Here is a 27,621-nt window from a genome sequence, read left to right as displayed (position 1 = left end):
CTGGGTTAATATGTGAGCAAAGACCTAGAAGATTGGCTAGCAGGAGATCACCACACCCAGCCAGCACAATCATGGGCTTGTGCTGCTGGAAACCATAGGTTGTCCTGGCTCGGATCTGTTGTACTAACAGACAGCTCAGCAATATCTTCAGGATATCCTGCAGCCACGTGTTCCTCTCGTGGCAGCTTCCAAGCAGGATAATGTTCAGTTGCACCCATAAGGGTGTCACAGGAGCCCCACAACATTGTCACACTTCTGTGGCTGCCCAGTTGCCAGATTTATCACCAATAGATCATGGATGGGACCATCTGAAAGCCTACGGGTTTACACAATCTCGAGGCTCAGTGATATGCGCCAGGATACTATACGGAACCTGTATGCCTCCATGCCCACCTGTAACACATCTTGTGTGCCAGCTAGAGGCTGATTTTTGTTGCAGATTTTGTATACAAAGTTACATTTCTGTGTTGTGGATTTTCTGCTGCAGACTGTGATGTTTTTGTGATCTGGTAGCTGCATCTCCTGCCCGGAGGTCACACCAGCCGACGCAGATCTTCTAGCAGATTCCGTGGGTTTCTGCAGCGGAAAACCAACAAACACACAAGTGTTTTTTGTGGATGCTGGTGCAGTTTTTATGTTCTCCATCACATGACAATCTGCTGGATTTCTGCAACATAAATAGATGGGTTGCGGATTCATAATTTGTAGTGTTTTTCACATTTCTTGCATATCCACAGCAGAAGGTTTTCACTACGTCTGCAGATTTGCCTTCTTCTGTAAACGAGTCTGCTGGAAGAACTTCCACAGCATCTACCTCCTGGGTGAAGGCGGCCTTACTTCTCCCCCTGTGCATCTCCTGCAGCCTGGGTAACTGAGTGCAGTAATAATAAGAGAGGATCAGGATTACAATTCAGCATCACTGCTATGATAAAAGGTCTTTATTATAACTACAATACGTTAACCTCAGGTACCTTTCACACAGGACAGACTTACGCCGCGGGACGCAGCCACAATGCAAAGCTGCGGAATTCCAAACCAAAATCTGCAGGTCAAACTGTGGATTTTCCTGCGGAACTGCAGGCAGGTTTTAGGCCTCATGTCCACGGGCAAAATAAGAATTAAAATCCGCAGCGGATTTTAACTCTTCTCCTGCCCGCGGATCCGCACCCCATAGGGATGCATTGACCACCCGCGGGTAGAAAAATGCCCGCGGATGGTCAATAAAAGTGATTTAAAAAAAAAATGGAGAATGAAAAAATCTGGACCATGCTCCATTTTGTGCGGGTCTCCCGCAGGCTTCTATCGAAGCCTATGGAAGCCGTCCGGATCTGCGGGAGACAAAAATGGGAATTTACTCACCTGCTCCGGATCTTCCCTTCGCCGCGGCTTCTTCTCTCCGTCGGCATATTAGCACTTTCTGCTTGGTTAAGCAGCGCTGCTGATTAGAGCCACCTGATTGGCTCTTCGGCACCACGTGACTACAATCTACGTGCACGCTGCGTAGTCACGTGGTGCCGAAGAGCCAATCAGGTGGCTCTAATCAGCAGCGCTGCTTAACCTAAGCAGAAAGTGCTAATATGCTCTCCGTCGCGGCCGGATCTTTTTTTCTTCGGGCCGGCCCATGCGCGGGGCACGCAACCGACGTGCCGAAGAAAGAAGATCCGGCCGCGATGGAGGGAAGATGAAGCCGCGGCGAAGAGAAGATCCAGAGCGGGCGAGAGGTGAGTAAATTCTTATTTTTATGCCTCATGTCCGCGGGGCAGGAGGGACCCGCTGCAGATTCTCCATAGAGAATCCGTAGCGGGCCTGATTTTCCCCGTGGACATGAGGCCTTAGGCAATTTTAAATTCTGCATCAAAATCCTCAGGTAGCCTGTTTTCGGAGCATAATTTGGGCATTTGGCAGATTCTGGCTACTTCCACTCAAAATATACTCAGAGTTTCATCATTTTATTTCCTTATAAAACATTTTGCATAGCTACATCAACAAAACAACTCCCCTGTGTGACTTCTCTGATGATCTCCAAGTCTGGCTTTAGTAATAAAACATTTCCCACATTCTATACATGGGAACGGCTTCTCTCCTGTGTGGCTTCTCTCATGTTTAACAAGATTAGATTTATTGGTAAAACATTTCCCACATTCTGAACATGAAAAGGGCTTCTCCCCTGTGTGAATTCTCTGGTGACCCCTAAGTCTAGCTTTAGTAATAAAGCACTTCCCACATTCTAAACATGAATACGGCTTCTCTCCTGTGTGAATTCGTTTATGTGTAACCAAATTTGATTTATCTGTAAAACATTTTCCACATTCTGAACATGAATACGGTTTCTCTCCCGTGTGGCTTCGCTCATGTGTAACCAGATTTGATTTATTTATAAAACATTTACCACATTCTGAACATGAATACGGCTTTTCTCCTGTGTGACTTCTCTCATGTGTAACGAGATTTGATTTTTGTGCAAAACATTTTCCACATAGTGAACATGGATATTGCTTCTCTCCCGTGTGACTTTTCTCATGTCTAACGAGACTTGATTTATCTGTAAAGTACTTCCCACATAGTGAACATGAAAATGGTTTCTCCCCTGTGTGACTTCTCTCATGTTTCACAAGATGTGACTTATCTGTAAAGCACCTTCTACACCGGGAACATGAATACGGCTTCTCTCCTGTATGAATTCTCTCATGTTTAACAAGATGTGATTTATTTGTAAACCGTTTCCCACAATCTGAACATGAATACGGCTTCTCCCCTGTGTGAATTCTCTTATGTCTAACAAGACTAGACCTATCTGTAAAACATTTCCCACACAGTGAACATGAAAATGGTTTTTCTCCTTTGTGAATTCTCTCGTGTATAACAAGACTTGACTTATCTGTAAAGCATTTCCCACAGAGTGAACATGAATATGGCTTCTCTCCTGTGTGAATTCTCACATGTATAAGAAGACTTGATTTATTTGAAAAACATTTGCCGCATTCAGAGCAGGAGTATGGCCTTTCCATTGGGTGAATCCTTCTATATGCAAAACCTGAGCTATTTCTGTATTGTTTAAAACATTGAAACCTTTCGCCCCCTTCCAGAACTGTATTTGGGGCAAGAGTCCGTGAGCAGTCAGGAAAAGGTTCCTCCTGATTAGGGGGATTATAGGACAGTTCTGTACTGAGAAGTCCTGGCGGTACATCAAGGGTAAAGAGGTTTTCTCTTGAAGAGAGCTGCAGGATATCTTCATCTTCTCCTTTATAATTTGCTGATAACGTGAAGTTTCCCTCCAAGTGCTTTTCTGTTTGAAATAATCATAAAAATTAATTTTGCAATTCCAACCACAAAGTAGGAAACATAGAACAATCTCATGAGGTTATTAAGATGGACGCAGGTTGGGGTGCAGTTTTTTTTAGCCCAAGCTAGAAGTGGATCCAGCAGGAAGAGGTAGAAGCTGTTCCTTTTGAGTTGAATTTGTGCTCTGGCTCAAAAAAAAGCACCACAAAACTGAACATGTGATTTCCACCTTAGAGTCTGGTCACATGTTGTCGATTTGTTGCAGATGTTGGTCATGGAGAGTCGGGGGTTTACCTGGAGCCGGCGGCTCAGCACGTTTGTAGTGAATAGCAGCAGGGGCCGTGGCTCCCCTGCCGATATTCACTAAGCAGCGCTACTAGTAGCGCTGATCCTGGCCACACTGACGTCAGTGTGCAGCCAGGATCTTCCTCCACTAATGACTCCTATTACTTAGTTCCACGAGAGCAGGGGGAGAAGGCGTCTGGCAGCACACTGACGTCATAGTGTGCACCTGGATCAGCGCTGCTAGCGGCGTGCTGGGCAGAGGAGCAAAAGGGCTTCCATGAGGAGGAGGAGGTAAGTATATGGGTCGCGAGAGGGGGTTGCTATTACTACTGGGGCTGATAAAGGAAACACTATTAGCAATAGTGTCCCCTCTATCAGCCCCAGTAGTAATAGCTTTACTACTGAAGCCACTGTGGAAGGTCACTGTTACCACTGGAGGCTGCTGCGGGATGTCCCTGTTACCGCTGGGGGATGTCACTTACCCCTGGGGTATGTTTACACATGGCAGAAATGCTGCTGCTGAATGTCCGCTACGGAAATTTCCACATCTAAAAAGCAGTCAAAATCTGGGATTTTGGGAACATCTTTTTGCAGAAAAACTAGCCCATTGCTCCCACTGATCTAGAGAAACAAGCCCGATGCTCCCACTGATTCTGAACCTATGGTGAGTTGAGTCACTTTCACATTATAAATGTCATAATGATAAGTATGCACTAAACTCCAACCCCCTCCCTAACCCCGCCCCATATGACCAAAGCCACACCCCTGACCCACCCCACCCTGATGGGCCAAGGAAAAATGGTCTTGCTTGAAGTCAGTCCTTGGTGCAAAAAAGGTTGGGGAGCACTACTCTAGTGAAATTGCAAACGTGGTGTCATTAGAACAGAGGCAGATTTGTAACCAGCTTTCCCAGGCTCCTGCATGCATGCAGAACGAAAGCTCAAGCCACCCCCTGGTCGGTCTAACGTCTCCAGCGCTCTACAATACTCCCCCCCCCCCCCCCCCACACCTCCTACCCCCCCATCCTCCACAACACTGTCACACTTTTGTAGCTGCCCGGTCACCAGATTTATAGCCAATAGAATATCTTAGGAAGCAGAAGGAAGCAGCGGAGGTAATTGCTGAACCACTCAGCGTAATCTTTGAAAATTCCTGGAGAACAGGAGAAGTCCCAGAAGATTGAGGAAAGGCAAATGTTGTCCCTATATTCAAAGAAAGGAAGAATGTGGACCCAGGAAACTACAGGCCTGTGAGCCTGACTTCTATACTAGGGAAGATCTTTGGTTAATTATTCAATTTTCATCCAAATACTTGCCTACATGCGGTTTAATAATTTGTTCAGAGCCATCATGGGTGTGTAACAAACAAGTCATGCCAGACTAATCTAATTTCCTTCTATGACAGAATCACCAACTGGGTTGATAAGGGAAATGCGGTGAACACAGAATAGCAGAGTTGGAAGGGACCTCCAGGGTCATTGGGTCCAATCCCCTGCTCACTGCAGGATCACTAAAACATCCTAGACAGATATGTGTCCAGCCCTGAAGACTTCCATTGAAGGAGAACTCCCCACCTCCTGTGGTAACCTGTTCCACTCATTGATCCCCCTGACTGTCTAATATCTAATCTGTGTCTCCTCCCTTTCAGTTTCATCCCATTGCTTCTAGTTTTTCCTTGTGCAGATGAGAATAGGGCTGATCCCTCTGCACTGTGACAGCCCTTCAGATATTTGTAGACAGCTATTAAGATTCCTCTCAGCCTTCTTTTTTGCAAGCTAAACATTCCCAGATCCTTTACCCGTTCCTCTTAAGACATGATTTGCAGACCGCTCACCATCTTGGCAACTGTTCTCTGAACTTGCTCCAGTTTGTTGATGTGTTTTTTTAAATTGGGGTGCCCCAAACTGGACCCAGTATTCCAGATGAGGTTGGTCCAAGGACGAGTAGAGGGGGATAATGACCTCACATGATCTAGACTCTATGCTTCTCTTAATACATCCCAGAATTGTGTTTGCCTTTTTGGCTGCTGCATCACATTGTTGACTCATGTTCAGTCTATGATCTATTAGTATACCCAAATACACACGTGCTGCTGCTTAGCCCAATTCCTCCCATTCTGTGTTTTTTTTCCTTTTTCTTGCAAAGATGTAGGACTTTGCAAGTTCTACATATGGGCAAGTACATCTAGTATATCTCCACTTCAAAAAAGCATGTGACAAAGCATCTTGAAAAAAAAAAATTACCAAATCTGGGATTGACAAGGCAACTGCTAGGTGGATTCACAACTGGCTGAGTGATCGTACTCAGAGTGGTCATAAATGGCTGCACAACCAAGTGGAAGAATGCATCAAGTGGGGACCACAAGGCTCTGTCCTGGGCCCAGTGTTGGTCAACATTGTTATAAATGATCTGGAGGAGGGAATTGATGGGAAACCGATCAAATTTGCTAAAGACACAAAGCAACTTGAATGCCAGCTCGAGGCTGTACAACAGGGTAGTAGAGCCTCCATGTATCACATTTTGTATCAAAGCTAGATGCGGTACAACAGATTACTAGAGCCTCCATGCCCACATGTATCACATCTTGTATCCAAGCTAGATGCGGTAGAACAGGGTACTAGAGCCTCCATGCCTCCTGTATGATATCTTGTATCCAAGCTAGGGGTGGTACAACAGGGTACTAGAGCCTCCCTGCATCACATCTTGTATCCAAGCTAGAGGTGGTACAACAGGGTACTAGAACCTCCATGCCACCTGTATGATATCTTGTATCCAAGCTAGAGGTGGTACAACAGGGTACTAGAGCCTCCCTGCCCCCAGTATCACATCTTGTATCCAAGCTAGAAGCAGTACAACAGGATACTAGAGCCTCCATTCCCCCTGTATCACATCTTGTATCCAAGCTAGAGGCGGTACAACAGGGTACTAGAGCCTCCATGCCCCCCGTATCACATCTTGTATCCAAGCTAGAGGCAGTACAACAGGATACTAGAGCCTCCATTCCCCCAGTATCACATCTTGTATCCAAGCTAGAGGCGGTACAACAGGGTAGTAGAGCCTCCATGCCCCCCCGTATCACATCTTGTATCCAAGCTAGAGGCGGTACAAAAGGGTACTAGAGCCTCCATGCCCACATGTATCACATCTTGTATCCAAGCTAGAGGCGGTACAGCAGGGTACTAGAGCCTCCCTACAAGGCGTTGGTTTTCCACAAAAAAGATGATGCTTTTGCTCTGATATTGTAATCAGTTATATCAGCGTTACAATCACACAGAGAAAACTTCATCCCGACAACTTCTACATAGTTTACACAGTCATGGTCAGTAACTCACCCTCAGTAACTCACCCCCTTCCCCTCCCCCCCGGGTGAGGTACTGACAATGACTGTGTAAATTATATACACAAAATGGCTTGTCTTATGAGAACAATCACAAGTAATCTTGCAGAGAGGAGACCTTTTCATGACTATCATACATGATCTTTTAGCAAGCTTTCAAACCCCTTCAGTATTCTTCCTCAGGCATAATGAAAGAAATGTGTACAAGTGTCCACATATGAAAAAGGTCCACATATTTCACACGGGTGGAGAAAAAAAAAAAAAAGTACAATTTTCTGACGACGTGACGGCACTACAAATTGCATGTATGTGAAGCCCAAGCTTTCCAATGGATTCCTTCACATTAGCGATGTTCTGTAGCCTGGGACATCGCGAGGGAAAAAAACAATATATATCACAGGTTGCTAAATATTACCGCGATTTGCAAGGTTTTGGAGGAAAGTCTACCGTAAAGGCCCGAAAACAAGCCTAGCTGCCTTAAAAAAAAAAAAAAATGCCTCCAGGAAGCTCTGCTTCTGATTGGCCAATCACAGCAATTCAGTGAAAGATTGGGAGTATATATTTATGCCCATGTTTGATACCCTCAAGAATGGAATGAACCTCGGAGCGGGGTCCTTGTATCGATGGAGAATATGAAATGTCTGAAGGAGGTCGGGAGGGGTTTCCTTAAGTCGAGCGACCCAAGGGGTGTGTGGAGATTACCTGTGGGGGCGAATGGGTAGGGGGATGGCATCGTATCACCCCACCAGGACTCTTCAAAAGTTGCAGAGTCAGCATGTAGTAACGACTGTTCTATTAATCGCGGCAGCATCACCGTTGGAGCCTGTGATTTCCAGAGCAGCCATGTAAAAACCCTGCAAAAACCTCTGAATGAACTATTTAAATTATTACATACCTGCGGTAACATCTATTGGACTCTCCTCCACTTCACTCACATGCAGTTGATCACTCGTCATCCTCTTTCCTTCTACCTCCGCTTTAATATCGGTCAGATCTTCCCCCTGATTCATCATATGTAATAATTCAGTACAACACAGCGGAGGGCGGAGACTCTAAAAATCACCATAAACAGACCGCAAAAGGGGCTTTCATACGGGCCGATAATCACTTAGTGTAAATACATGCACCGACTTAACAAGAAACGAGAAACTGGTCAGTATCTTCATGCAGAAAACCGAACGATCGGCCGTGTAAACAGCAGTCGTGGACCTATGATCAGCTGCCTGCTTACGGTGGAGACAGGTGGCCAGAATGATCCCCGATCTATTCACTAGTGATGATCATCCCTGTGTACAAGCACAGGAACGCTAATCACTGGCATGACCGGTCGGCATCCTGTGTCTAAGCACCCTACGATCTAGGAGAACATCTAGAGATGTAAGACCAATGAGCGCCATATACCCCGAATGGCCACTGGATTAGAGACCCCATCTAGTAGCACACTGAACCTCCTTTGTCCTTCAGAACCGCAGCAATTCGTCATGGCATAGATCCCACTCGGTGAGGACATCGATCGGTATACTCTCCACATCGTTACACAGAAACCCCCCCATGGTTGGCAGTGAGACCCCGGCTAGTCTAGCACCGATGACCGGCCTCATTGGAAGTCGCTCCGATCGCTGGATTTTCCCATCTAATGTGGATTCACATCGAAACTGATCCGTGGAAAACTTGTCACGTGATTTTATGCCGCACTCCGGGGTCACGGGGAGAATTTCCACAGGGAAGCACCAATCGTGAGACGGTTGGGGATTCGAATAAAAGGCACCAGTGTAGATTTGGTCTAGGCCTCCCTGTCATCTACCTGCTGGTTCTCCGGGACATCGGGGTCTTCCTCTGGACAGTCCTGTGGATACAGACAGGGTCGTCTCTCCGGGGGATTTCTCCTACCGGCTCCATCTGTGGAGACACACAGTGACGGAATACATGAGCTCCTGTATATATGTGTATTAGACACTTCTATCAGCACCATTGATTCTATGTTTCTTAGGGCCTAAAAAGTAATGTTGTGGTGCCTGCCACCTCAGCCACGTACGCAGTGCCTTGTAGGGCTCCAACCTGAAGTGCCCTGCAGAGAGTGAATTGGCAAGGCTGGAGCAACGGCTATCTTATAGTATTCAATTGCCTATGCAACCTGAAGAGGTGAATGTAGTTGAAAACGGCCGAATTCAGAGATGACTTAAGGGCCCAGGGATAGCAGGTCCTCAGTGCTCGGGGATAGCAGGTCCTCAGTGCTCGGGGATAGCAGGTCCTCAGTGCTCGGGGATAGCAGGTCCTTAAGGGCCCAGGGATAGCAGGTCCTCAGTGCTCGGGGATAGCAGGTCCTCAGTGCTCGGTAGAAACAAAAGTCTGACAGAGACACTGCTATATCAGACCAGGAAGAGCCTCTGGGACCAACAATAAAACCTCATTAGAAGGACCTTGACTTATTCCTTCCTTATCTTACCCATCAGCCTGGGTAGCCATGACGCTTCTCTTCTTCATCTGGTGACAGAGACGACCACCTCTGGGTTTAGAGACCTTATAAATCGGCTACAGAAATTCCAGTTAAATGTTAGACTTGTCTAGGCATCAAAGAATGTAAGTCTCCACCAGTCCCAGAAGCCGGTCTCTCCTTGTCAGTCGACAGGCAACGGTTGATGAATCAACAAGAGAAAATTCCACAAGTCCCTTGCTATTAAGACTCCTTCTTTGGGGCCGTATCCCATCACGCCCGAGGTGGGAAAGACGCCAAGTGAGCTGCCCAGCCTCATGGGCCTGTATCTGTGGTAGCCACTATGAAGAAAGCAGAGGAGCCATGGGCAAAGGGAATCTCAAACAGTTTGAGAGAATCAGTCCACCAATCTAGGAAAGCTACAACCCAAGAGAATAAGGGATAGGGCAAGGTCTAGCAAGAAAAGGGCTTCATCCCAGATTCTTAGGATCTGGAGGGCTCTTCTGGGCCCTCACTGCTGGAATTAATTGGATCCCAAGTCCCAGTGCAGACATCACTTCCTTTAGGGTGACCATTAGTGATGATCAATCTTTTCAAAAGTTCGGCTCGGCGGGTTCACTGAATCTTGACCAACAGTTCAGTTCAGTCTGAACTGGACCTTCCCCAACATACCCAATACTAATTTATAGCACTGACTAAGAGCCATAAAAGGCCGGTATAACACTCTTAAATCAACGAGGAGTGTATCCAAGTACTTTGGAGTGGTCTTTAAAGCAAAGTTAATTAAGACAAAGAGAAAAGGACGGATGACGAAGAGCAAGCCATTGTAGTGGGATCGGTAGAGACGAACTGCCCAAGATTCATGTCAAACAGAACTTTTGTCAAAGTTCAACCTGAGTCAGGGTTACACAGTTTTTGGTTCACTCAACACTTGCAAACGCTCAGTAAATCTGCTTTCCCTACAGCCATGCACGCTGTCTCGCCACAAGTGTTCACATGCTATTGTCGTGAGGCAGCTACTAGACTGTGAACGTCACGTCACTAGTGGCGTAGCATACACTGACCTGCAGGGGGGAGACTTCCTGTGAATATACGCTTCGTCACAGGAAGAAGAGGATCTGGCCGGCTGGAGGCGACATGACCCGGGGAACTGCAGGAGCCAGGGGAACTGCAGGAGCCAGGAGAAGATCGGCAAGAAGATGCGGTAAGAAGACTCATGGGGAGGAATAGATAAGGATTATGACAGAATCCTTTTTATTTAATAACCTGTAGAAATAACATCCACCAAATGTTCCCTGTAGCTGCAAATATGATTTGCACAAGGCTGAACCTTTCCTCCCTGCAAATGTTTTTTGGTTCATCAGTATTTCTGGGATGCCTTGTATGCACAGCCCTCTGCAGGTCATGTCACAACATCCTCATAGAGTTAAAGTCAGGACTCTGACTTGGCCATTCGAAAACACAAGTCTTTTTCTCTGCCATTTTTTAGTTAATTCTTTGTGTGTTTTGGGTCATTGTCTTGTTGCACCAGCCAATGTCTCTTCAGCTTGAAGTTCTGGATGGCCGCCCTTGCCTCCTCCTATAAGATGTTCTGATCCACCTTAGAATTTATTGTTCCTTTAATTATCACAAGCTGTCCAGGCCCTGAGGAGCACAAAGCTTCAAACCATGATGCCCTCCACCAGGATCTACAGTTGGATGAGGTTTTGGTGCCGTGTTGTTCTTCCACCAGCATTATGGATATGTGCTAAAAACTTCTACTTTAATCTCAACTGTCTATAGAATATTTCCCACAAACATCTGGAACACCCAGGTGGTCTCAGGAAAACATGAAGGGCCTGGGGGAGGCTCTACTGAGTCAGATGTATGGAGGGGATAGGTTGTATTTAGGAGATTACATCACATGTATGGAGGGGACAGGCTGTGGACCGTTATGTAGGTCATCGATAATATCTCGAATTGGATTCTCCAGACAATGGACAGCCTGTAAAGGGCTTGGCAGGGCAGAGAAGCAGATTAGTCGGTCAGTACAGCTAAGGATTGATTGAAGTGGCACAAGAGGGCTGAATAGGAGACCATAGAGAGGGATGCTACAATAGCCTAAACGGGAAATGAGGGCACTACTAGCGTTTTTTGGTAACTTGTAGTTGAGGAAACATTATAGCTAAGAGATATTTTTGAGTTGAGGTGGCAGGAGATGTTGAAGGCCAAAATTGAATGTTATACCCAAGACACTGGACTTTTGAGACTGGTGAAAGTATGGAGCCATCGAAGTATGGAGATTCATAGGTCTGGTGGGGGTGATGAGTGAGGGGAACAAAGATAAAACTCAACATGGAGAAAACGGCTTAACAATAGGGAAGAGAAAGAGGATAGGCACTCTCCAGTTCTGGAGATGAGAGGTAGCAACCAAGCCAGAGAAGATTTGAGTATCATCAGTGTAAAGATGGTACTGAAAGCCCTGGACTTCATAAGCTTCAAAAGGCCAGCGAAGTAGATGGAAAGGAGTAGTTCAAAATCTTGGGGGATTTAAACACAATTTTCTTACCTGCTGATGCACTTTGCTGGTGGTCCTCCATCACGATGTCCTTGTACAGATTTCGATGTCCTCCTATATACTCCCACTCCTCCATGGAGAAATAGACGGTGACATCCTGACACCTTATAGGAACCTGACAACACAACATACAGTCATCACCCAGACCCTCCTGTTACTGTATAATGCCCCCCACATTCCCCGCGGCGTCACCTCTCCGGTCAGCAGCTCCGTCATCTTCTTGGTGAGCTCTAGGATCTTCTCCTTATTGGTCTGGGGGTACGGGGGAGGCTCTGTGATGGGGCCCGAGGTCCGGCTCCATCCTCCTGACTCCTGAAGATAGATGATGGGAGTCACAGAGTCCCCGGATGTCTTCTTCACTACTGTGTAATCCTGTGGATGGAGACACACACTTAGGGGGATACAGTCCTTCCCGAATACAAATCTGGTAATGAAAAGTCCCGAATCATCTCCCATCTCTAGTAATCAGCGATATAACCTATATTATTATTATTACACTCCAGTTCCTTCTTGTACTCTCCTAGTGAATTCGCCAGGCGGAGAGTTCTATAGTGTCGCTGCTCTTACAGTAAAGAACCCGCTTCTATGTTGTATAGAAACTAGATTTCCAGAAGTGAACACAAAGTTCATTCCAGCAGAAAGAGGGTGATTGTAAGCTCGCCATACAAAACTCCAGTGAGAGCCCATCTGAAATACTGGATCTCTCTCACTCAGGATAAATAGTGTCTGCAGTTGCAGTACCAGGCTGAGCCACTGCAGAGTGTATGGGGTTGTGTGCCTTCAGCTCCATGCACTGAGATAGAGGGCATGGTGAGCAGTGCACTGGTGGGTGTCCAGGAAAGCAGACCCCAGCTGATGAGCTATATTACTGACCTACCCTGAGGATAAGTCCTCAATCCTCAGAGCTGGAATACCTCTTTAATTTGTATGACCTGGAGGAAAAGTGAAAAGAAGATGATGGAAACCTTCATATATGTTACAAGAGGAGAGAAGGGAGAGGGAGGACATGATGGAAATATATTCACACGAAAGCCCTCACTGACTCGCCACTAATTCTCCAACTTTCCGATGTCGTAGAAACATGAAATTTGGCATGGACATTGATTATAGATTTATGTCATAAATAGGAAAAGCTAATTGGTCCCAACTCGATTATTCAATTTTAAGTGCAAAAGAATTAGCGCCCAAATTTTACGTACGGAATCTAATTCTCTAACTTCCTGATGTCATAAAAACTTGAAATTTGGCACGAGCATTGATTATGTCATAAATAGGAAAAGCTAATGGGTCCCAACTCCATTATTCAATTCTAAGCGCAAAAGAATTGGCGTCCAAATTTTATGTACGTAATCTAATTCTCTCACTTTCTGATGTCATTTTATATAAAGGAAGCGTTGCATGGTTACCTCCACCGGGTGTTTCCTGGGTAACGCAAAGAACTATGCAAAATGGTGAACATATTTTTTCCTCAGTATCTCTAAAGTAACCACGACTTCATAAGATTGTCCGTGTGAACACCACATAAACACCAGGACCAAATTAACTCGGGCGAAGCCGGGTATATCAGCTAGTTTTATATATTACAAAAGGAGAGAGGGAGATGAGAGATTAGGAGTTTAAAAAAAAAATACCTCCGTTGCTCACTATCAGTTTGAACCTTTCACCCCAAATATGTTTTTCATTTCATGAATATTTCTGGTATGCCTTGTGTGCTCAACCCTCTTGAGGTCATGCCACAGCATTTCTATATGGTTAAGCTAAAAACTCTCACTTGATCTTATAGTAACGCTCTGGTCTCAAGACAATATTTGTCCAGGTGTTGGAGAGTTATGTTACCCATCACCAATTCTCTGCTTTCTGAGGTACTTCTTTACTTTTCCCACATGGCCGCAGTGAACCTTAAAGGGGTTGTCCCGCGCCGAAACGGGGTTTTTTTTTTTTCAACCCCCCCCCCGTTCGGCGCGAGACAACCCCGATGCAGGGAGGTAAAGAAAGCTCACCGGAGCGCTTACCTGAATCCCCGCGCTCCGGTGACTTCTCTACTCACCGCTGAAGATGGCCTCTTCCTCCGTGGACCGCAGCTCTTCTGTGCGGTCCACTGCCGATTCCAGCCTCCTGATTGGCTGGAATCGGCACGTGACGGGGCGGAGCTACACGGAGCTACACGGAGCCCCATAGAAGACTGCAGAAGACCCGGACTGCGCAAGCGCGGCTAATTTGGCCATCGGAGGGCGAAAATTAGTCGGCACCATGGAGACGAGGACGCCAGCAACGGAACAGGTAAGTATAAAACTTTTTATAACTTCTGCATGGCTCATAATTAATGCACAATGTACATTACAAAGTGCATTATTATGGCCATGCAGAAGTGTACAGACCCACTTGCTGCCTCGGGACAACCCCTTTAAGATTACCAGCTCTAGCTCACATCAACGCTGCTGACCTTTAGACCACAGATATACAGCGTACATCAAGTAGTGATACGAGCACCACAGCTATGATGGGAAAATGAACAGTGGCCACAGAGAGAAGAGAACAGGCAGCGGGTAATAGAACTCCCTTTAAGCTGAAGGACGTTGGGCTGTCCGACGACTCAAAGCCCTCAAGTACCCTTCTACTACATATTTTTGGTTCCTCCTGTGCCACTTGCTGAACGCTACAATAAAGATGACAGAAACCTAGAGCTGCTCACCTCTCCGGTCAGCAGGTAGATGATCTCCAAGGTGAAGTTCAGTAGGATCTCGGTAATCTCATTCCGCTCCTTGTCCATCCTTGGTGGGTCATTCAGGAGGAGAAAACTGGATGATGTGGAGGATCTGGTCCTGCAGGAACCTTTATGAAGAGAGGAGCGGCTGTAATCATACAGGGGACATCATAGGGGACATACAGAAGTCACTTATAGAGCGCTGAGAGACGCTCTAGAGAGCGGGGGACATTGCCGGAGGCCTTAGGTAAGTACTTTCACCTCCCCTCACGTGACCGGGGACCACTCAACGAGGCCACTGCTCACCGCTCCAGGCCCTCAGGGACCGTTGGTCGCCGGGAGCAAGGAGATTTTACATTTCCCGGGCCCCCCGGCTCCTGTGCATGTGTCTGACATTTTGCCGTCTGTCGCATGCGCAGAAGCTGAGGAAAGTCCATGGAGGAGGATCGCGTCGGGATTCAAATACGGAGGCCTCTGGTAAGAAGTTTCATCTCCTCTCACCGATCGCATCGGAGATTATATATCAGCTTGTTTTAACATCAACACATCGGGCATTATAAACGTATTCAATATGCTAAATATAACATACTGCCGGTCCTTCTGGGAACAGATGCCGAAAAGGCTTCACAGGGCGAGCTGGGGTTTATCAAAAACACTCTTAAAGTTTGGCTTCCCCACCCAATTTATAACAGCCATATTTACTCTATATACAAACCCCCTGCCAGAATCCATATAAATGGCCCCCTCCCAGACCCCTTCCCTATCTCCAGTGGGACTAGACAGGGGCGCACACTTTACCCCACTCTTTTTGTTTTGGTCATGGAGACATTGCTACAACGAATACGGGGACTAAAGATCGGACATTTCACACATTCTACAGCGGCATTCGCAGATGACCCACTAGTACTCATGGCCAACCCAAGAGAGGCCTCCCTGCCGTCCTGGAGCTCTGTGAACCATTTGGGAAAATGTCAACGATGAGACATCAGAAGCACCAAATATATATCAGCCCAAATCAATGGAGGTAACAGTATAAAACAAGAGTTCCCTTTAAATGGCCTGCATCTGGCATTAAATGCTTCGGGACCACCGGAACATCTGACCCCCCTCTCCTGCTCAAAAAGGTACAAAACCAGCCCCAACACATGAACACTCCCCTCCTATCCTGGTTGGGAAGGAGAACTCTGATAGCCACCTATATCCTTCCATACATCTTCTACACTCCACAGTCCCAACAGAGGTCCCTGGCCACGGCTTCACCAGCCGTTAGTTAGGGCATTCATATGGAACACACAAGCCACGGCTAGCATTCTCCTACTAAACACAAGAAGCCACGAGGAGACTTCGGCCTTCCAAGCATCCTCTTGTACTGTAAAGCAGTCCAGATGGATGTCCTCAGTCGACCACAGACTGGATTCACCCTCATTCAACCTAAAGCGAGCGATGATATACCCGACAGGCCAATACGCCCATTGGACCAGTAAGCATTCCTTCTATAGAGCCCAAGGACTCAGCCCGACAATGAGAGGCACAGTCCGTAGTAAGCTCCATTATGGCAGAAGGCCGTGACCAACAAACTATCACAATAACCCCGGCCTCGTTCCTTCCCTCATTTGGGCTAACAAACCACTGAACTATGACCCCCTGGACCAAACTCCCTAACGATCCGTGACATCGTTAGAGGGGACACCATTGAACCGCTACCACCTGGCAGCTCCCTCCATTGTTAGAACCAATGCAAATCTACTCTTCACTCAAAAAATTCAAGTAAAATACCGAGCTGGTTTGGGGGACCCATTGTGGTGCGAAGCCGACCTCTCCCTCCCCGAGGGGCCACGGAAGCTCATGACGCTCCTCTACAGAGGCTTATTGCTGAAGGCTTCCTCTGACAAACCGTGGCTCCTCAGGGTGTGGGAGAGGGAACTAGGGGGTCACACTCAAAGAAGACACCAGGAGAGGGTTAAACGGCTCCCATGGATTCTCTACAGCGTCACATGACACGCTGGCCGCATCATATGATGCGGCGGCGGTGGGCGGGGAAGCGTTTTCACGCGTGGCGTGACGGACGGCTTCTATTGACTGCAATGGAAGCCGTCCGCGCGTACGCCCACGGAGAATAGAACATGCCGGGGGTGAGGACGGGCGATTTGACAGGGCGGAATTCCGCACCGTCAGCATTGTGCTATTAGATTCAATAACACCCATTAGCTGTGGGGCAACGCCGTGGATTTATGCTCCGTGATACGCGGCGGAAATCCGCCGGTGGGAATTAGGCCTTATTCTCTCCCAAAAAGGTGAAACTCCGGAAGCCCTCAAAACAACGCCCCCCTACCATCTGGTAAGCCGCAACGAACTTCTTCTACCGCTTCTCTGGAGGGATATACAAACACCTACAGCGTCACAATGGGGGATATAAGGCATCAGTTATATAGATGTGAGGGACTGGAGACCCTCTGTCCTAAAAATCTGCTCACCATGGGCATATATAAAGGAACAAACCACGTAGACCAACCTGTTACAAACCACCACGGAGATGCATAACGATTTACTAACGACCCCAGGGGGCCCTCGAGGACCCAGTTCCAATTGTTTTGTAACTAGTGTTTTTTAAGTCTGTCAGCTAACAGTTTTAGGGCTTTTTCAGACGGGCGTTTATCGGTGGGGTTTTCACGCCCGGCCGATATACGCTGTCCCTCTCTGTAGGAGGCGGGACAGGGTGGAACTTGGCTCCGCCCTGTCCCACCCCTCCTATTACAAACAGTGGCGAGCTGCGGAGAGGGGGTGGGAGCTGAGGGCACTGCGCCCGGCCAGCCTCCTCCCCCTGCAGAGAGGGACAGCGTATATTGGCCGGGCGTGAAAACCCGTTCGATATATACACCCGTCTGAATAAGCCCTTCGCGGGAGGTTTGTGTTGATGCGGGACGACCCTTGATGTTGGAAGGGTGCAGACCAAAGGGGACACAAGGGGTTAAACATAACTTGAATACCAGGTGCGGACCCCGTCACGACTCATCAACTTCAGTGTTTGACTTTTTTATGGCGGAGAGCTCCAGTCTGGTAGGGTGCGACCCCGGTAAGAGGACGGCTCAAAAAGCTTGTTTTAACCTTTCCATTGGCTAACAGCGATCATGTGACAGGAGACAGCTCCCCGCGGCCACTGCTCCCCGCGGCCCCTCGGCCACTGCTCCCCGCGGCCCCTCGGCCACTGCTCCCCGCGGCCCCTCGGCCACTGCTCCCCGCGGCCCCTCGGCCACTGCTCCCCGCGGCCCCTCGGCCACTGCTCCCCGCGGCCCCTCGGCCACTGCTCCAGGCTGTTGGCTATCCTTAGCAGCAAGCAGATTTGACATTTTCCGGGCCCTCCCCAGAATCTGCACTTGCGTCCGCCATTTTGCCAACAGGGGAAGGTCCGCAGATAAAGATGCCGTCGGGGTACATCGCCAGAGGCCTTAGGTAAGTAATTTCCCCTCCCCTCAGGGATCAGATCCGTGACGGGAGGCGAAACCTAAACTTTTTAATTTTTACATGATCACCAGTAGCCATTGGATAACAGTGATCACATGACCAAGGACTGCGCCCCGCGGCCTCCTGTTCAGATCTCCCCGCTCTCGGCTATGTTTGGCATCCAGGAGCAGGGAGATGTTAAATTTCACACTCCTTTTACACAAGCGTGCGACATTTTACATCTGGCATACGCAGAAGGCGGTGTCCGGTCCCTGCGGGCCGTCGGAGGGCAGAGCTGAGGAGTTGTAGCGCCCCTCATGGATGCAAGCTGCGGGGAGATGAAACTTTAACCTCATCTAACTTTTTTTTTTTTTTTTAAACGTTTATGTGATCTCCGTTATACATTGGATAACCGCGATCACATGACTGGGGGGGGGCTCCACGCTGCCCCCCACGACAGCCCCACGCTGCCCCCCACGACAGCCCCACGCTGCCCCCCACGACAGCCCCACGCTGCCCCCCACTATTACCTACCTCCGGTACCCGTCACCCTCACAGACCCCGCGGCTTTACTCTACAGGGTCGGAGTGTTTTTACAGCCCTGTGGAATAAAGCCCAGACACCCAGGACGTGCAAACACATATGGGCGGTCACTAAGGGGTTAACCAGCGACTATTTAGAGGGGGCCGGAAAAGAAAAGAAAAGCGTGCGCTCATTTATCGCTCATCACCCAGTTGGTGGCCGTGTTCACATAACACTTACATTCTCTCTATTCAGTAACTACTCAGGTCGGCGGCCCCCCCCCCACCTCAGGCCCCATGCCCCTCAGGACAGCGCCCCCCTCAGGGCTCATATGCCTCTGGACAGCGCCGCCCTTTGCCGCCCCCCTCAGGGCTCATATGCCTCTGGACAGCGCCGCCCTTTGCCGCCCCCCTCAGGGCTCATATGCCTCTGGACAGCGCCGCCCTTTGCCGCCCCCCTCAGGGCTCATATGCCTCTGGACAGCGCCGCCCTTTGCCGCCCCCCTCAGGGCTCATACGCCTCAGGACAGCGCCGCCCTTTGCCGCCCCCCTCAGGGCTCATACGCCTCAGGACAGCGCCGCCCTTTGCCGCCCCCCTCAGGGCTCACATGCCTCAGGACAGCGCCGCCCTTTGCCGCCCCCCTCAGGGCTCACATGCCTCAGGACAGCGCCGCCCTCCTCAGGGCTCACATGCCTCAGGACAGCGCCGCCCTTTGCCGCCCCCCTCAGGGCTCACATGCCTCAGGACAGCGCTGCCCTTTGCCGCCCCCCTCAGGGCTCATACGCCTCAGGACAGCGCCGCCCTTTGCCGCCCCCCTCAGGGCTCATACGCCTCAGGACAGCGCCGCCCTTTGCCGCCCCCCTCAGGGCTCATACGCGTCAGGACAGCGCCGCCCTTTGCCGCCCCCCTCAGGGCTCATACGCCTCAGGACAGCGCCGCCCTTTGCCGCCCCCCTCAGGGCTCATACGCCTCAGGACAGCGCCGCCCTTTGCCGCCCCCCTCAGGGCTCATACGCCTCAGGACAGCGCCGCCCTTTGCCGCCCCCCTCAGGGCTCATACGCCTCAGGACAGCGCCGCCCTTTGCCGCCCCCCTCAGGGCTCATACGCCTCAGGACAGCGCCGCCCTTTGCCGCCCCCTTCAGGGCTCATATGCCTCAGGACAGCGCCGCCCCCCTCAGGGCTCACATGCCTCAGGACAGCGCCGCCCTTTGCTGCCCCCCTCAGGGCTCATTCGCACATAACTCACTGGGTATTTATATTTGCCGATTCAGATAAACCTATTTTTCACATTACTTTCAGTCCTATTTTTGTGCACATCATGCATAGAAGAGAACAGGACGGCGCACATACACACAGAAGAAGCCAACAGCGGGATGTAAGCCGGCCCTGAGACGTCCGTGCGCCAAAGTAAGAGGCGGCGAGCATCACATTGTATGCATCGCCTGTCTGCGCAACAGAAAAACCAAGTGTCCGCCAGCGAGCGTGACCTCACCTGAAGGGCGTATATGTACGCTCTCCGTATTGAGCCCAATGCCGACACCCGTCCGCAGCAGCCCGATCAGCGTTCATGGCGATTGCGGCTGTTAACCCTTTAAATGTTGCTAAAGGGTCCTGAATGTCCCCCACAACTGGTTGCCATGACAGTGCAGGACCCCCATGTATTTCTGCACCCGGTCCTGATAGAGTGCCATATACTGCAATACTGAAGTACTGCGGTGCACGCTACAAGCCATCAAACAATCACAAGACGAAAATAAAGCAAAATAAGGTTTATTATTGTAAAAAAAATCCCTTTTGCCGTATTTACAATAAAAATTAAAAACAAAAACACATTTGTTCCGGCCGCGTCCACAGAGGGGCGATCCAGCAAGACACCACGGTATGCATCCCAAATGGTTAATGTCGCCGGAAGAGGGCTAGAGGGGGAGGTGCGCGTGTGTGTGTGTGTGTGTGGGGGGGGGGGGGGGGGGTCTAGCTGTAGACTGCCGACGGCCGGTCCTCAGTACAAGTCATCAATAGCAGACTGGTGGGCATCCGCTGCCCCGGACCCCTGCTCATCAGTTGTCTGCTGTGCACCAAGCTCATTTCTACAGGAAGCAGACAGCTCCGTTCTTACTGCAGTGGCCAGGACTGGTATTGTAGCCAATCTTCCCATTCCTTTCAATCAGGACTTTGTAACACTGAGGGCTCACACCCACTTGCGATTTTTCTCCCTGCGATGCGACAGCGATGATTTTCAGTGTTTTCATACTCCTTTGTGATGTTTCAGTAGAGCTTCGCATCGCAGAGAAGAAATCTGAGATATCGCTCAGTGTCTTCAATGGGGCCGGCGGCAGCAGCGCAGCTCCAGTGCAAACATAGGGAGTGTACCGCGGACTTCTGCCGCAGCTGTGACACATCCAGCGAGGACTGCAGGGATGAAGGAATCCTCTGCCACAGGAGTCTACCATGCTATCCCATTGCTTTCAATGGGGTTGGCGCTGCCTCCGGCCCCATACAGAGCAGTGGTTTGTGGCAACCCTGCAGCATGATTTTCGGGGAAGGGCTTGAAATATAAGCGCTTCCCTGAAAATCATCCCCAGCTGGTGAAAAAAAAAACCCAAAAACATCTTTCCCCCCCCCTCTCCGCCACTCAGCCGCGTCCTCCGGCTCCCCTGCACGGCTGTCCAGCACTTTCAGCAGGGGATTCAAAAACCCTCTGGATCCACAACACAGGAGGATGACAGGCTGGACTGGATGGGCATTGTCTTCATCCGGCCTTACAGACTATGTTACTATGAGTGGCTGAGCGCTCAGTGACAGCCGCCCCAGGGGAAGCATTTGTGATATTGTGGGTTTTTTTGCGCTGCGAGCCGAGTGTTTTCATTTGCTTTTGCAGCGCAAAAAAAACCGCCGGCAGCCCACGGACGAGGCGGAGTCTACATGTGGGGCCGCGGCGGAATCCGGCTCTGACCCGGCAGCCCACAGACGAGGCGGAGTCTACATGTGGGGCCACGGAGGAATCCGGCTCTGACCCGGCGGGACACGGACGAGGCGGAGTCTACATGTGGGGCCGCGGCGGAATCCGGCTCTGACCCGGCAGGACACGGACGAGGCGGAGTCTACATGTGGGGCCGCGGAGGAATACGGCTCTGACCCGGCGGGACACGGACGAGGCGGAGTCTACATATGGGACCGCAGCGGAATCCGGCTCTGACCCGGCGGCCCACAGACGAGGCGGAGTCTACATGTGGGGCCGCGGCGGAATCCGGCTCTGACCCGGCGGCCCACAGACGAGGCGGAGTCTACATGTGTGGCCACGGAGGAATCCGGCTCTGACCCGGCGGGACACGGACGAGGCGGAGTCTACATGTGGGGCCGCGGAGGAATACGGCTCTGACCCGGCGGGACACGGACGAGGCGGAGTCTACATATGGGGCCGCAGCGGAATACGGCTCTGACCCGGCGGGACACGGGCGAGGCGGAGTCTACATGTGGGGCCGCGGCGGAATACGGCTCTGACCCGGCGGGACACGGACAAGGCGGAGTCTACATGTGGGGCCGCGGAGGAATCCGGCTCTGACCCGGCGGCCCACGGACGAGGCGGAGTCTACATGTGGGGCCACGGAGGAATCCGGCTCTGACCCGGCGGCCCACGGACGAGGCGGAGTCTACATATGGGGCCGCAGCGGAATACGGCTCTGACCCGGCGGGACACGGGCGAGGCGGAGTCTACATGTGGGGCCGCGGCGGAATACGGCTCTGACCCGGCGGGACACGGACAAGGCGGAGTCTACATGTGGGGCCGCGGAGGAATCCGGCTCTGACCCGGCGGCCCACGGACGAGGCGGAGTCTACATGTGGGGCCACGGAGGAATCCGGCTCTGACCCGGCGGCCCACGGACGAGGCGGAGTCTACATGTGGGGCCGCAGCGGAATCCGGCTCTGACCCGGCGGCCCACGGACGAGGCGGAGTCTACATGTGGGGCCGCGGCGGAATACGGCTCTGACCCAGCGGGACACGGACGAGGCGGAGTCTACATGTGGGGCCGCAGCGGAATCCGGCTCTGACCCGGCGGCCCACGGACAAGGCGGAGTCTACATGTGGGGCCACGGAGGAATACGGCTCTGACCCGGCGGCCCACGGACGAGGCGGAGTCTACATGTGGGGCCGCAGCGGAATCCGGCTCTGACCCGGCGGGACACGGACGAGGCGGAGTCTACATGTGGGGCCCCGGAGGAATACGGCTCTGACCCGGCGGCCCACGGACGAGGCGGAGTCTACATGTGGGGCCGCAGCGGAATATGGCTCTGACCTGGCGGCCCACGGACGAGGCGGAGTCTACATGTGGGGCCGCAGCGGAATCCGGCTCTGACCCGGCGGCCCACGGACGAGGCGGAGTCTACATGTGGGGCCCCGGAGGAATACGGCTCTGACCCGGCGGCCCACGGACGAGGCGGAGTCTACATGTGGGGCCGCGGCGGAATACGGCTCTGACCTGGCGGCCCACGGACGAGGCGGAGTCTACATGTGGGGCCGCGGCGGAATACGGCTCTGACCCAGCGGGACACGGACGAGGCGGAGTCTACATGTGGGGCCGCAGCGGAATCCGGCTCTGACCCGGCGGCCCACGGACGAGGCGGAGTCTACATGTGGGGCCACGGAGGAATACAGCTCTGACCCGGCGGCCCACGGACGAGGCGGAGTCTACATGTGGGGCCGCAGCGGAATCCGGCTCTGACCCGGCGGGACACGGACGAGGCGGAGGCCCCGGACACGTCGTTCTAAGGCCTAGTGCCCACGACAGTGACGGCCTCTACAAGCGGAGTTCCGCAGCGGAGTTCGTCATGGCGCCCCCAGAGACCCCAAACTCACCTCCGGATCAGCCGCCCGACGTCCCGCATGACACTCCGGCGCAGTACAGCGCTTGACGCAGGCGTCGGCGGGCGGGGAAGCGTTTTCACGCTATTTCCCGCTGTGCTACAGTGGGAGAACAGAGTGACGGACGGCTTCCATTGACTGCAATGGATCATGCCACGGGTAATTACAGGGGAGTACGGGTGAGTACAGATGGGTACGGGTGATTATAGGTGGGTGCGGGTAATTACAGGCGATCACGGGTGAGTACGGGTGATTACAGGCGGGTACGGGTGATTACAGGGGGGCACGGGTGATTACAGGGGGGCACGGGTGAGTATAGGTGATTACAGGCGGGTACGGGTGATTACAGGGGGGCACGGGTGATTACAGGCGGGTACGGGTGATTACAGGCGGGTACGGGTGATTACAGGCGGGCACGGGTGATTACAGGCGGGCACGGGTGATTACAGGGGATCACAGGAGAGTAAGGGTGAGTATAGGTGATTACAGGCGGGTACGGTTGATTACAGGGGGGTACGGGCGATTACAGGGGGGTACGGCTGATTACAGGGGGGTACGGCTGATTACAGGGGGGTACGGCTGATTACAGGGGGGTACGGCTGATTACAGGGGGGTACGGCTGATTACAGGGGGGTACGGGTGGATCTCCGCACCGTGGGCATTGCGCCATCCCATTCAATAGAACCTAATAGCTGCGTGATACGCCGCTGATATCCGCCGTGGCAGTTAGGGCTCATGCCCACGGACGGAGCGGGGTACGCCCGCTGATTTATGCCACGGACGAGGTGGAGTCTACATGTGGGGCCACGGAGGAATACGGCTCTGACCCGGCGGCCCACGGACGAGGCGGAGTCTACATGTGGGGCCACGGAGGAATACGGCTCTGACCCGGCGGCCCAGGGACGAGGCGGAGTCTACATGTGGGGCCGCAGCGGAATACGGCTCTGACCCGGCGGCCCACGGACGAGGCGGAGTCTACATGTGGGGCCGCAGCGGAATCCGGCTCTGACCCGGCGGGACACGGACGAGGCGGAGTCTACATGTGGGGCCCCGGAGGAATACGGCTCTGACCCGGCGGCCCACGGACGAGGCGGAGTCTACATGTGGGGCCGCAGCGGAATATGGCTCTGACCTGGCGGCCCACGGACGAGGCGGAGTCTACATGTGGGGCCGCAGCGGAATCCGGCTCTGACCCGGCGGCCCACGGACGAGGCGGAGTCTACATGTGGGGCCCCGGAGGAATACGGCTCTGACCCGGCGGCCCACGGACGAGGCGGAGTCTACATGTGGGGCCGCGGCGGAATACGGCTCTGACCTGGCGGCCCACGGACGAGGCGGAGTCTACATGTGGGGCCGCAGCGGAATCCGGCTCTGACCCGGCGGGACACGGAGGAGGCGGAGTCTACATGTGGGGCCGCGGCGGAATACGGCTCTGACCCAGCGGGACACGGACGAGGCGGAGTCTACATGTGGGGCCGCAGCGGAATCCGGCTCTGACCCGGCGGCCCACGGACGAGGCGGAGTCTACATGTGGGGCCACGGAGGAATACGGCTCTGACCCGGCGGCCCACGGACGAGGCGGAGTCTACATGTGGGGCCGCGGCGGAATACGGCTCTGACCTGGCGGCCCACGGACGAGGCGGAGTCTACATGTGGGGCCGCAGCGGAATCCGGCTCTGACCCGGCGGGACACGGACGAGGCGGAGTCTACATGTGGGGCCACGGAGGAATACAACTCCGACCTGGCGGGACACGGACGAGGCGGAGTCTACATGTGGGGCCGCAGCGGAATCCGGCTCTGACCCGGCGGCCCACGGACGAGGCGGAGTCTACATGTGGGGCCCCGGAGGAATACGGCTCTGACCCGGCGGCCCACGGACGAGGCGGAGTCTACATGTGGGGCCGCGGCGGAATACGGCTCTGACCCGGCGGCCCACGGACGAGGCGGAGTCTACATGTGGGGCCGCGGCGGAATACGGCTCTGACCCAGCGGGACACGGACGAGGCGGAGTCTACATGTGGGGCCACGGAGGAATACAGCTCTGACCCGGCGGCCCACGGACGAGGCGGAGTCTACATGTGGGGCCGCAGCGGAATCCGGCTCTGACCCGGCGGGACACGGACGAGGCGGAGGCCCCGGACACGTCGTTCTAAGGCCTAGTGCCCACGACAGTGACGGCCTCTACAAGCGGAGTTCCGCAGCGGAGTTCGTCATGGCGCCCCCAGAGACCCCAAACTCACCTCCGGATCAGCCGCCCGACGTCCCGCATGACACTCCGGCGCAGTACAGCGCTTGACGCAGGCGTCGGCGGGCGGGGAAGCGTTTTCACGCTATTTCCCGCTGTGCTACAGTGGGAGAACAGAGTGACGGACGGCTTCCATTGACTGCAATGGATCATGCCACGGGTAATTACAGGGGAGTACGGGTGAGTACAGGTGGGTACGGGTGATTATAGGTGGGTGCGGGTAATTACAGGCGATCACGGGTGAGTACGGGTGATTACAGGCGGGTACGGGTGATTACAGGGGGGCACGGGTGATTACAGGGGGGCACGGGTGAGTATAGGTGATTACAGGCGGGTACGGGTGATTACAGGGGAGTACGGGTGAGTACAGGTGGGTACGGGTGATTATAGGCGATCACGGGTGAGTACAGGTGGGTACGGGTGATTATAGGTGGGTGCGGGTAATTACAGGCGATCACGGGTGATTACAGGGGGGCACGGGTGATTACAGGGGGGCACGGGTGAGTATAGGTGATTACAGGCGGGTACGGGTGATTACAGGGGGGCACGGGTGATTACAGGCGGGTACGGGTGATTACAGGCGGGTACGGGTGATTACAGGCGGGCACGGGTGATTACAGGGGATCACAGGAGAGTAAGGGTGAGTATAGGTGATTACAGGCGGGTACGGTTGATTACAGGGGGGTACGGGTGATTACAGGGGGGCCACGGGTGATTACAGGGGGGCCACGGGTGATTACAGGGGGGCCACGGGTGATTACAGGGGGGTACGGGTGGATCTCCGCACCGTGGGCATTGCGCCATCCCATTCAATAGAACCTAATAGCTGCGTGATACGCCGCTGATATCCGCCGTGGCAGTTAGGGCTCATGCCCACGGACGGAGCGGGGTACGCCCGCTGATTTATGCCACGGGAGCTGCGCTATAACTCCGCCCGTGGGCACTGGCCCTTACACAGCAGCGGGTGTGCGGTCTGTGAGCGCAGCGTTTACGTGTCCGTCTGTGCGGTCTGTCCTCCATAGGCTGCGGTCCGTAAACACGCAGAGAGCGCAGGCGGCGGTGTGCGCACCGAAATACGCAAATGTGAACAGGCCCATAGAGATCAATGACACTGGTGGACGAGCCCTCAGCCTGCTGCCCCCCCCAAGGAAATACCACAGAGACCCCGCCGTCATCTTACCGCAGGAAGCACCTGGCTGACAACAGAGAGCACTAGCGACCCCACACAGCAGCGGGGACTACTGGAGCCTGGATGACGTCATGACCACGTGACGAACGCTCTGCATAAATTACTGCTGCGGTAGTTGGAGGACCTGCGATGACATCACCATCACGTGACTCGCAGCCACAGCCTATTAGACTTCACACTGCTGTGACGTCACCACAAGACCTTCAGATACTAGCTCTCCAGCTGAGCTCCGCCCCCGTCACATGACGTCACGCAGGTCCCGGTCGCCGTCGCTGTGTGGGATCTCTAATTGTCGCTGTTATCAGCCGGGTTTCCCCTGCGGTAAGAGGACCCTACTGTAGTACCATCTCCGTCCAGTGTGTGGCGTCAGACGGGGAGCTGTGTGGGGGAGGAGCCCCTGTAGCGGGAGCTGTATGATGGGCTGGAGACACGGTTGCCCTGGAGGATGGCGGTTGTAGTTCCTGTTGGGCCGCGTTCACACGGCGCCGGTTGGGGTTTAGTATCTGTGTGCCGTGTTCTCCGGGCCCCGAGGAGCGCCGGACGCTGCGGTGGTAGACCCGCCCCCTGGGATCGTATTGCGCACGCTGGTCTGTGCGGACGAGGCTGGGGACCACCACCTGCTGCAGATTGTTCATGGCGCCGCAGCCTGTGTGACCGCGTCCAGGGGAATCGGAACATATACACAATGCCGCCATCTTTGGGTCCTGTAACTACGGCGCTGCGGCAGAGCTGACCAGATGGCCTCGCCCTCCGCTCGGCCCGAC

General features: G+C 52.8%; 1 protein-coding gene and 1 pseudogene across 4 annotated transcripts in view; one reads left to right on the top strand and one right to left on the bottom strand.

Annotated features, from left to right (window-relative positions):
• Window positions 1-1,930: 1,930 nt before the first annotated feature.
• Window positions 1,931-27,621, bottom strand: part of LOC136627280 (oocyte zinc finger protein XlCOF22-like) — a 357,854-nt gene continuing 332,163 nt past the window's right edge. The window contains exons 1-7 of one of the 4 annotated variants that reach the window (XM_066602261.1): window positions 26,849-26,933; window positions 14,587-14,726; window positions 12,087-12,266; window positions 11,886-12,009; window positions 8,708-8,802; window positions 7,799-7,955; window positions 1,931-3,286 (exon numbers count right to left, since the gene is read on the bottom strand). In XM_066602261.1, the coding sequence (XP_066458358.1) occupies window positions 1,983-3,286; window positions 7,799-7,955; window positions 8,708-8,802; window positions 11,886-12,009; window positions 12,087-12,266; window positions 14,587-14,664 (1,938 nt within the window). In that variant the 5' untranslated portion in view covers window positions 14,665-14,726; window positions 26,849-26,933 and the 3' untranslated portion in view covers window positions 1,931-1,982. Of the gene's footprint in view, window positions 3,287-7,798; window positions 7,956-8,707; window positions 8,803-9,349; window positions 9,615-11,885; window positions 12,010-12,086; window positions 12,267-14,586; window positions 14,727-26,848; window positions 26,934-27,621 lie in introns of those variants that run through there. The other 3 variants (XM_066602263.1, XM_066602262.1, XM_066602264.1) reach the window with 3 other exon arrangements.
• Window positions 27,060-27,621, top strand: part of LOC136628680 (zinc finger protein 729-like) — a 90,109-nt pseudogene continuing 89,547 nt past the window's right edge.

The sequence above is a fragment of the Eleutherodactylus coqui genome, chromosome 5, assembly GCF_035609145.1.
Source record: "Eleutherodactylus coqui strain aEleCoq1 chromosome 5, aEleCoq1.hap1, whole genome shotgun sequence".
Lineage (NCBI taxonomy): Eukaryota > Metazoa > Chordata > Amphibia > Anura > Eleutherodactylidae > Eleutherodactylus > Eleutherodactylus coqui.
The sequence above is the reverse complement of the archived record's forward strand: the minus strand, read 5'-3'. Positions and strand labels throughout refer to the sequence as shown.